This window comes from Epargyreus clarus, unplaced genomic scaffold (assembly GCF_041222505.1).
Source record: "Epargyreus clarus isolate Ecla_fem2 unplaced genomic scaffold, WU_Ecla_fem_2.2 ptg000012l, whole genome shotgun sequence".
Lineage (NCBI taxonomy): Eukaryota > Metazoa > Arthropoda > Insecta > Lepidoptera > Hesperiidae > Epargyreus > Epargyreus clarus.
Window position 1 is genome coordinate 7,747,214 of NW_027332220.1, and position 11,614 is coordinate 7,758,827.

General features: G+C 36.7%; 1 protein-coding gene across 7 annotated transcripts in view; it reads left to right on the plus strand.

Annotated features, from left to right (window-relative positions):
• Lim1 (LIM homeobox 1) overlaps window positions 1-2,382 on the plus strand; it is a 76,036-nt gene extending 73,654 nt beyond the window's left edge. For 3 of the 7 annotated variants that reach the window (XM_073078367.1, XM_073078368.1, XM_073078373.1), the window contains exons 6-7: window positions 143-401; window positions 851-2,382. In XM_073078367.1, coding sequence (XP_072934468.1) covers window positions 143-401; window positions 851-1,005 — 414 coding nt within the window. In that variant the 3' untranslated portion in view covers window positions 1,006-2,382. The remainder of the gene's footprint in view (window positions 1-142; window positions 402-850) is intronic. The other 4 variants (XM_073078370.1, XM_073078372.1, XM_073078369.1 and 1 more) reach the window with 3 other exon arrangements.
• The last annotated feature ends 9,232 nt before the right edge of the window (window positions 2,383-11,614 follow it).

Sequence of the window (11,614 nt, forward strand, 5' to 3'; positions counted from 1 at the left end):
TGAATTCAATGAAATAGTACCTATTTCAATAACTCTTTCATTGAAAAATAGGTTCTAAGCAAAATATTGTCTAATGAAGCTACATTTGTCTCTAGGTCTGATTAAGCAACAGCTGGTCTTATGCAGTAATGCTTGTCTCCAGGTCTGGTTCCAAAACAAGCGGTCGAAAGAGCGTCGTCTGAAGCAGCTGACGTCGATGGGGCGGGGCCCGTTCTTCGGCTCCTCGCGCAAGATGCGGGGTTTTCCCATGAACCTGTCCCCGGGAGGGCTGGAGGACGGGCCGCCGGGGTTCCCGTACTTCGCGACGGCGGATGGAAAGTTCGAGTTTGGATATGGCCCGCCGTTCCACCATGATGCGCCGTTCTACCATCCTCCACCTACGATGCCGTTTAATCAGCCTGGTTGGTAGACTTTATTATCATTACTTTAAGAGTTTTATATTTTTTCTCTGATCTCTGATAAAACATTTAACAGCGTATAATCACGAATTCACATGCCACAGTTTGAATACCAATGAAAATATTTTATTTGTTTTATTTTGTGTTATGTAGGTACATAAGTTTTATCGAAGCTCTACATTTTCTCTTAAATCTGTCGATTATATAAATAAATATTGGACTACGTACAATGTCGCAAAAAAATCTGCGTCGTTGTAATATAAAAAAATTGTCAGATTTCTTTATTCAAACTAATTTCTGTAGGTAAAATGTATGAAGTAAACTAGGTAGCATTTAAATTTTGATACTCTAACGTTTTAATTTTTTTATCTATAACACGTACTTTTGAGCTCCATATTGACACTTGCATAACCACTTCAAATGATGTACCAGGCAATTAGTAACGGAAGCAGGTCGTTTCGCAGGCGGAATGGAGTCGCTGCCGGGCGGCGATTTCCCCGAGCAGTTCCCGCCGCCCGACCATCTGGTGCTGCCGCGGCCGTCCTCCCCCGAGTTCAACTTCAGCGACGCCCCTCCTCCCTTGCACCCCGAGGGTCTGGTGTGGTAGCTGAAGCCAGAGCCGCGCGACTTCCACGACTGATGCGGCTCGATCGGCTTACAAGTGGACTTGAATGACCTAAACAGTGTTATGTATTGATTGAAGTGTTAGTGGAGTGCTTTGTGAATGAACGACTCGTCGACGAAAGTTTAACACTAAGGTCTTAATGAATTAGTTTCTAGGTTCTTTTGCTTTGTTAGTATGACTGTACGTACGTATAGCGAAATAAGGGCAGGCATACATAAAAGCGTTGCTAAGCGTGCTGCGACCGAGACTGCATTTTTCAAGCAAACGCAGGAGTACGCGACGCGTCGCACTACGCAACTTTCTACGTAGCGATCGCTATCATTCATTGTAGTAAGGGTCCGTTCACACAGACCGGCTCGGAGAGCATCGGCCCGCATTTTTCATTTCACACTGACCGGATGGTATACGCTTGGAATTGAACGGAGTGGAGCCGCCAACTATTTCACATAGACCGGCTCGTAAAGATCTGAAGGCGGATGCACTCGCAATCGGAGCCGATCGGCTGCGCGAGGGAGAATGAGCACGCAGTCAGAGCCGGTCGGCTCCTCTTATTATTTCACACGAAGCGCGTTCAGGTATTCTTAGTGACAAAAGAAGTGCACATGCAAAAATAAACCTTAATACAATTAGGTACTCAAAACTCTGTTTCCAACGTGATAAAAATCTGCCCTCTCCGAGCTGGTCTGTATGAACGGACCCTAATGCAGGCAAAGTATCGCTTCCATGTGTGCCTGCCCTAAATGACTGCATTAAATATAACGATGCACCAACTTCATAACATGTGAACTGATTCACTGAAGATACAATTTCGTATCTGTTAAAATCTTTTTGTCTTAACTGTGAATAGTGTACAGAAATGGATTTTTATAATTCAATTTTATTAAGTTAAAATAAATATAAATTATTTACGTTGATATAGTACGGATGTAATAAGCTTAATATCATTTTGGTTCCTATTTTAAGATAATAGCTTAATCCATTTTAGTTCGTGTATTTATTATTATTTTTTAATAATATGCTCTGTTATTAGATAAGTATATTCGAATAGATGTTAAATGGGTAAACATTTATTATTGTCGTTGTAAATATAAATGTTAATATAAACGTTGTATATAATATATTACGATTGTATAAATTACTTAATAATTTAATTGTACCTAAGTAACCTTTGTATAAGTATCTAACAATATATTATTTCTTTTAAAATGACTATTGCATTTTCAATAGTGAAAATCGGTTCCACATTCCTAAAGGTCCGTTTATACAGTTGCTGGATTTGCAAGTCAGATCAGTATATTCCTAGTGTGCTCAATATTTGTTACAATTTTCATTTCATGACATTACTTACTTTTAAAATTTTTCGCAGGATTTATTTGGGGTAAAAAGCTTATGTAATATAACTTTCTGTAAAGTCTATGAGCGTATCATGTGTCAAAATAAGTTCGCAGGACCTTAAAACTTCCGTTATATCTATACTTTGATTTATATCAAAGTATATATATAATGGTACGTATATGCGTAGCACAACACAAGCAAATCCGCTCAAAAAATAGACTTCGACCATTTTAAAGTATTTTTATTATGTTAACTAACTTATAACTTGTTGGTAAAAATGCGACATTACAAAGTTCCCATTGTTTCTCCTCTTTTTTTAAAATCACTCAATAACAGAGTGTTAGCTTTTAGAAAATTATTTTTTATCAAAAAGCTATTCTGAAGTAATTCTTCAACCCTATTTTCGCCATACATTCATCAACACCCAGTGAAGAAATACGCGTGTTAATTTTATATGTACCTACTTCATTTTTTTTTCATTTATTTAATAAAGAAGACTTACAAAATAAATATAATTTGAAATCTGCCAAACTGTAGGCCAGTTTGTCGGCAGCACAACTTAATTTTACATTTATAACATTGTTGTAATATTTCCGTCTAATCTTGTTTCAAAATGAACTGTAAAAACGTGTAAAATACTAATTATAGTCGTGAAATATTTTTCGAGTGCATTTCCGTAAGTAAGGGAACATTATCTAATAATACAACGGTTTTACATTATGTTTCGTGTCACGAATGCCATTTTACGTTATATTTCGTGTTGTAAATGTTATTTCCTATCGGTTATAGGAAATGTAGGTAAATGTGAGGCATGGGGGTATATGGTGACATTTTACGACTCTAGGTGTTAGTTCCATTAATGTTTCATGTAGAAGTCGTGTAAATAATTATTTTGTTGCAACCACAATACTTATTATTGCATAATAAAGTAACTATGTCAGTAACGGAACATAACATTGTATGTTTTCGTTGCAAGTGATATAGTTTTACAGTCTCGGATCTTTTAAGGCCTAAATGTGACTATTTATACCATAGACAATTAAGTACATCGTCACCATTACTTAAAAAATACAATATATATCATTAAAACGTGATAATACACAAGATATAATAAAGTAAATTAAATAATTTACAGGAAAACGGGGAAAAATTAATTTCAAATTAAGTTTATTTCAAAATTGATAAATAGATAATTAAATATTTTAATTTAATTTAATTTATTAAAAAAGGTGAATGTCATCTAAAAGAGGTAAAGTAACATGTCCGTTCGTTCTGTTAGATGTATGTAAATGTTATGTGTTACAAAATACATAATAGACAAGAAACATAATGTGAAATACGTGTCTAAAACAGGATCATTATTGTATGTATATACTCTAAATGTTAATATTCCATACATACTGTTGTCTATCTGTATTTAGTAAATAGATAAAATATAATGGAATTGTCTATAAGAATAAATCTATTCGATAAAAATATCTGTGCAGTTTTATTCCTGTTATACTAAGTCAATAGAAATGTATGAAAAAAAAGTAATTTAAAAATCCTTCGAAAAGTGTTCATCTAGACTGAAAAGTGATATTATCGTCAACCCTTTACTGTCCCACAGCTGGGCACGAATATCCTTTAGTGAGAGGGACTTAAGCCATGGTCCACCATGCTGGTCAATTGCGAATTGGTAGACTTCAAATAACTTCAAATAATAAAAGACCTCAAAGGCTTTTTAAGGAACTTTTCGTGAACGTAGGCTTCTTTACATTTTTTTCTTCGCCGTATTAGCAAGTAATCATTCATTTCTGATATGCACATAACTACGAGAAATCAGAGACGCACACCTGGGATTCGACTCTCGGATACCCGATTGAGAGGCTTTCAACCACTAGCCTATCACTCCTTGAATGTTTATTTTTACTACGTACCTACTATATAAAAGCGTCATAAACATTACTTCACTTAAAGAACGACGATGTTTAACCCAAAATAATTGCGACGTAAATCAAAAATCACAACTTTTAATAAAGTGCCAAACAATTTCCCGAATGTGCATGTAATAGCACGTTTACTTTCAAGATCGAAGCGTGACTGTAATTTTTAGGGTTCCGTACCTAAAGAGTAAAAACGGAACCCTATTAGGTACTATGCATTCGCTGTCCGTCAGTCTGTCACAGGGCTCTATCTTCTGAACCGTACATAATATATAGACATTTGAGTTTTTTACACAATATGTATAAGGATGGTCTTTATAATAACAAATACTATAAATGGGGGTCGCCATACAAGAAACCGCTAGTTTTTGGAGTTTTTCGCTATATCTATTGAACCATAATAAGTAGACAGTTCAAATTTTTGCAACCACTTTTAAGGGAGACATACTTTTCCGACGCATTCCAGCTGTCCTCAGGGGTAACGGCGCATCTGTGGTCAACTTCAGGTAGGAATATCTAATCCTCTCTGGGGTTGATTGCAGATGTCCATGGGCGGCAGTAGCCACTTACCATCAGGTGGACTGCATGCCCGTCTGCTACTCCTATAGAAAAAAAACTTCCAAGGATGCTATGATATCAAATACAAAAAAAAGGATTTGTAGGTACAGAACCCGCCGTGTGTTAGTAGACTCGAACATAGCCAATTTTTTTAGGCATGCGTACGCGCGTGCCTATTTATGTACGTGTAAAACTAATTTACCGGCCCTAGTTGCACGCAAGGTAGTGAAGTATCCAATCAATCAGGATTGGACACGGCCATCGACGGACACTTCCACTATACGTAAATGACGCCAGTAAATGGCTTTGTGACGCGCCAAAGATTGTAAGTGAACGAGAATTTGAGAATGGTTAACATCGCACATTTCTGATAGTTGACGGTGTGAACAAAGTTGAGCTTTAGGAGTGGTCTAAATAAATAAATAGTGGTTTAAAGGTGGTAGAACCCTTTGCGGTTCGACTCCGGCGGCACCACCGCCACACCTATTTCTACCTAATAACAGCAGTGTTAGGCGCTGCTGTGTTCCGGTTTGAAGGGTGTGGTAAGGGAGACAGACTTTTCGGAGGCGTTCCAGCTTAGTCCTCAAGGGTAGCGGCGCATCTGTGGCCGACCTCAGGTAGGTATATCTAATCCTATCTGGGGTTGATTACAAATGTCCATGGGCGGCAGTAGCCACTTCCCATCAGGTGGACTGCATGCTCGTCTGCTACTCCTATATAATAATAATAAAAAAAAAATGTAGTGGTTGTGATTAATACTTAGGTTTGTTCGCGTAAAACTGCTAGTCCGCTTTGAATATAGAAATGAATCGTGTCGCCATAGCAAATTGTACGACTACACCTGCTCGCAACAACTTCAGAGCGGGCTAGCAGTTTGGCGCGGACTTTATATTAGGTATATAGTAGTATTTTACCCAGAAACTTAATTACCTACCTTATTCTAGTACTAGTATTGCAGATTCAAATATACAAAGATTCAATTGAGAAAAGTCACATATGGGATATGTTAAACTAATAAGTTAAGTTACTAACAAAATTTACTTGCCTTATCACGCTTTCTAAGCTAGGGAGCATTGCTGATATACGGCTAACCTACCACCTACCAAGAATCTGTGTGGCCAATGCCACAAGCGACCTTTGACAATTTGTATATTCATCAACCCTATTGAGTAGTTATAATTAACTATTGAACTATCGCACTATTGGGCACGGGTCTCCCTTCTGAGTGAGACGGGGTTGGGCCATACTCCACCGCGCTGACTAAAAATTGATTGTCTCCCACCGCGTTTCCCAACCTGTGGGTCGCGGACCCCTAGGGGTCCGCGGTGTCATCTCTGGACCATACATAAATCGCTCATTAAATGCAAAAGGGCCGATTTACTGATTTTTTCAACCACATACCTATATGAAAAGGCATTTTCTACTGTCGTTTATACAAAAAACAAATACAGAAACAGATTACAAGTAGAATCTGATTTGAGATTACAGCTTAGTAGCAACGTCAACCCCGAATATCCCTGATTTAGTTGCAAAAAATCAACACCAACCTTCACATTTTTTTTTCATATTTTTCATAATAAACAGTTATATTAGTTACCTTCTGTATTTGTTTTTTTGTATCTGTAATAACTAAAATAAATACCTAATCCGTTTTTTTTGCTCCTTGTACCTGTAAAGAAGGTAGGTACCTACCTGTTATATGGTAATAAATTCTAATAAATACAAGTTATAAGCTCATAACTAGTCTTTAGCAAGAATTGCTGATATACAATTAAGTAAAATTGGACACGGCCATCAGAAGGCTGTCGATACGCTTAATTTTTAATGAAATCACAGATAGTAGACTATTTTAAGAGAGATATCTATGAGCAACACATTATATAAACGTCTCTTCATTATCATCAACCCATTACTGTCCCACTGCTGGGCACGGGTCTCCTCTCAGAATGAGAAGTACTAGGCCGTAGTCTACCGCGCTGGCCAAGTGCGTATTGGTAGACAGATTTCTCAGGTATGCAGGTTTCCTCAAGTTGTTTTCCTTCACCGTTTAAGCAAGTGTTAATTAATTTCTAATACGCACATAATTTTGAAAAATCAGAGGTGCGTGCCTGGGATTTAAACCTCGGACCCCTCGATCGAGAGGCCGAGTTTCTTAACCACTGGGCTATCACTTGCTTTTTCATTTCATCAATTAATTCATGATAAACTAGAAGGCGAATACACTTACTGAGTTATAGATCGGTTTGGTGTTGTCCGCCACGGTGGACTTAGGACTTACTGGTGCCTATTCCTCCATCATCACCATTCCTCCATCGCACTACTCGCCGAAGGATGAAGTTCCACCAACTGGAGTCATGGCGGTCCTCCACGATTCGGTTTGCACGGACGTTCTTGCCGCGAACGTGTAAGATATGGAATGAGCTTCCTCCTGAGGTATTCCCGGAGCGCTATGACATGGGGCTCTTCAAAAAAAGTGCAAAAAGAGCTCTCATACAAAGCCGGCGATGCATTGGCGACTCCTCTGGTGTTGCAAGTGTCCATAGGCGGCGTTGACTACTTTCCATCAGGTAGTACGTCTGCCTAATCGTTAGGTTTAACAAAAAAAAGGTTAATATGCGTGCAAAAACCAAACTGAGCCAAATTTAAATATTCTTAAACGGAATTCTCTGTAAGTACATATGCTAAGAAATATTCGAATATAGGTATATATGTAGCTTTCCAATTACCATGTAGCAGATAGCAATTCCAATTACATACAATGTGGAGTTAGCAAACGAAATTCCAATTATAAACCAGCGATCCCAACACCGCAATGTTAATTCAGGCGTGAGAAGCACCACGTGTTTTCGTGCCCTTCGCCCAAATTCCAATTTTCCTTTATGACGGCCCTACGGCAGTCGATAGGGTAGCTTTACTGTTGCTTCTGCGGTTACGAAGGAAAAATAAAGTTCAAACAGAAAATGAGTAAAAAATAGAGAAAGTCGGTTTGAATTTCGCGATGACAATGGATGTCGTGCAGCGGATTTTTAATCCTTTCGGTTTTTGGATAGACAGACGGAAAATGTATATTATTTCTAGTAAGGTATCTTATAAATTAGACAGTATTGGAAGTCAAATCCATAAGTGCCCTCGTCAATCAACTTTGGTAAGCAACTGGTCATAAACCAGGATTCAGGGGTACCGGCGCATCTGTGGTCAACCTCAGGTAGGAAACTAATCTTATCTGGGGTTTGTTACAGATGTTCATGGGTGGCAGTAGCCCCAAAAATGTTTAAATACCTATTAGAGTCGGCAAACTGATGTGCCGCTTGCCCTGAGGACTAAATTTGAATGCCTCGATAAAGTACCTACATATGTCTCCCATACCTCACCATTCAAATCATAAAACAGTAGCGCCTACCACTGCTGTTATTAGGCCAAAAAAGTTGTGGCGGTAGAGGGGGCTCTACCACCTTTAAAAGAACCATATTATAAAATTATTTTCTTTTTTGATATTAAAACGTGATTTTACTTCGCAAATAAAACGACTAAGATTTAAATTAATATTCTAGTAAGAAAACAAATCTTACAAATCATTCCCATTTCGCTAAAATAAACCTAAAGTACCCACAATTAAAACAGATACTGTCAACACTTTAAAATTCGTTTATCGTGTTTCATTTGTAATTACAACAGTAATGAGAACAAAAATAATTAAACAGAACGAAACATCCCCAGGGGAATGACAAATAAATACGAATATTCCACTCGAAACTATTCATTAATTAGTGCAATTGTTGTGTATTGGTCTTGGGGTGGGCAGGGTAATGATATAGAGCGTATAATACCAGAAATTTGTGTATTCGTAACCTGTAATATTAGAGGTTGTCGCTGTATTTGTATAAAATGTTTGGTGTTGTTTTGAATGGGTGGCGTGATGTGCATTGTTTACTTAATAGAAATCTTTATTATGATATAAAAAGTAAATTTAAAAAAGTTCGTTCAGACTCAGATACGCCTCTTTTTCAAGGTGAAGATATCGTTTGAGATGATATTATTTCGTTATGGAAAAAACGTATTAAACTAAGAAGTAGGTACTGGGGCCGGCCTTTGGAGTTACGTCCCAGCAAGTTATTTATATTAGATGTAGGTAAAAACATTGTTTATTTACAAACTTGATATTTCATTTTTTAATATTATTCGTGTTGGTGAGAGACAACAAAATAATTTCATACTGAAAACATTTAATACACGATATACCATTGGAACATAATTGACCAATCAATAAGCAGTTCTACTATGTCTTTAACTAAATCCTTTTATAAAAATCGTGTTAAAAACAAGCCTAACATCAAACATTAATATAGTCGGTATTCAAATCATGTTTCGATGACAAAACTTAGATACGTGTAATTTAATACTCATCGATGGGACAAAAAAGTCATAGGTGGTAATAACATCTCCTAAAACATATGAAGCGTAGCTCACACGTGTTTAGTTTGACATTTGCGTGCACGCACCTCATTGGTCAGTAATGTGATCTTTGCTTTCGAACTAAGCCGATGTTCGTACATTATTTATCGTATTCGGAAAGGTTAGGGTTTCATGAACACGCACTATGAGGTATACCTATTTAATTGACTAAACTGTACGTGTGAAAAAGCAGGTATTTTCATTTGTCATGTTTGTTATTTTTCATGTATAAGTTGGTGTGCAATAAAGCATTTTTGTATTGTAATGTATTGTCTTGTATTTTCATTTGAGTGAATCGTATTTCTCTATTTATATGTATGATTGATTTATATGTATGATATATGAATTTGTGTTTTTTTAGATAACATAGAAAGGCGAGCATGAAGTCCATTTGATTTTACTGCCCAATCAACCGCACACAAGATTAAAATCCTACCTGACACCTGAGGTAGGCCACAGATCCTTAGAACTGAGTTCTCGTTCTTCAAATCGAAACAATAGCGACGGTGATGCCACTGGATTCAAATCACAGAGGATTCTACCTCAACAAACTATGTTTATAATATTAAGATGATATAACAATTTGTGGTGGTCTTCTGTATTCTGGTTCGAGATGTGTGAAAAGGCTTCGCGAGATGTCCCAGCTTAGTTCTCGGAGGCAACAACGCGCGGATCTCAAGTAAGCCTTCAATCCAATTTCAGGTTGCCTAAAACAAGTGACCTGCATGGTCTTTTACGTCATATATTAATTACATAACACATACGTTATAAACAAATACAATAATACTAATATACTCTACAAAAAATGTTGGCCTTTCAAATTTTGTAATATTTCTACATAATAAAAATCAATGTATAAAGTTGTATCTTTTTTTATAGTATACGAGTAGCAGACGAGCATGCAGTCCACCTGATGGTAAGTGGCTACTGCCGCCCATGGACATCTGTAATCAACCCCAGATAGGATTAGATATTCCTACCTGAGGTCGGCCACAGATGCGCCGCTACCCCTGAGGACTAAGCTGGAACGCCTCGGAAAAGTCTGTCTCCCTTACCACACCCTTCAAACCGGAACACAGCAGCGCTTAACACTGTTATTAGGTAGAAATAGGTGTGGCGGTGGTGCCGCCGGAGTCGAACCTCAAAGGGTTCTACCACCTTCTATGATATAATTTGTAACAATCAAACCCTTTGATAAACTACCAACTGCAGGTATTCATAATATTTCTTTATCTATCTTTCTTTGTATGTAATTCCATATTATATTTATATATTTTTACCTTCTTACCTTACACATAGATTAGTAAAGATTACTCACTCCTAACAAGAAAATGTACCCAGTTTTAAGAATTGAAATAGTTGCGTAAAAAAGTTTTGCCACGCTCCGTGCTAAAATGTCCCTAAAATATTTGAAATAATTATTTATTTATTATGTAAATTACGCAATATTAGTTATTTATTCGTAAATATTCTCTAAAAATGTTTTTATTTGTCAAGAATTCAAAAAAAAGAACTTACTAATAAGCCGTTTGTTGCTTCATTAAATTTCAGGGCGGCGAAGTATCTTGACTAATCTATGACCTTACATTACAACTTACTTGCGTATCTAATAATATACCTATTATAAAGTATTCCTAATTGAAATCCACAAAGGACGACAACGCGGGCAAAACTACAAATGTCAATTAGCTGTAACATAAATATCTGTGTCACTTATAAATATAACTAAAGTAAGTATCTCTTAATACAATTCTATGTACCCAATTACTTGAATACTTGTTAAAGGTTTAATTGACACTTTGAAATATTTTAACTCCTTCTTCTCTCTTGTCACATATTTCTTTTAATAAACATGTTTAACCTTTAGGTTAGCATTATTTTGTAAAAGACTTTACAATGTGAGTGACATTATAAATTAAAAGGATTATCTGCAATAAAAATAAGAATTAGAGGCATTCTATAAAGTCTTTTTTACATCAGGCCCCGTTTATATTTGCCAGTTATAGTAGAAGATCCCGATGTAAGACGATCATTATACCATTAAACGTGTGGGAAGGACCTTTTCAAAATTATATTTGTCTATGATTTTGACAAGGTAATTATTAGAACTACTTATTGATTAGCGAAATAGTCAATAGGTAGATAGCGAAAAAATCTATGTCTACGGCGTAGATAGCGAAAAAACCTAAGTCTACGATTACAGTAGTTATAAATTGATATATACTTACTAAAGTAAATTCGCAACTCGGTATCCTGATAGACTATGCTTGCCACCCTCTAGAACAGCTATGCGGTCTAAAAACGCATATCATATGTGTGTT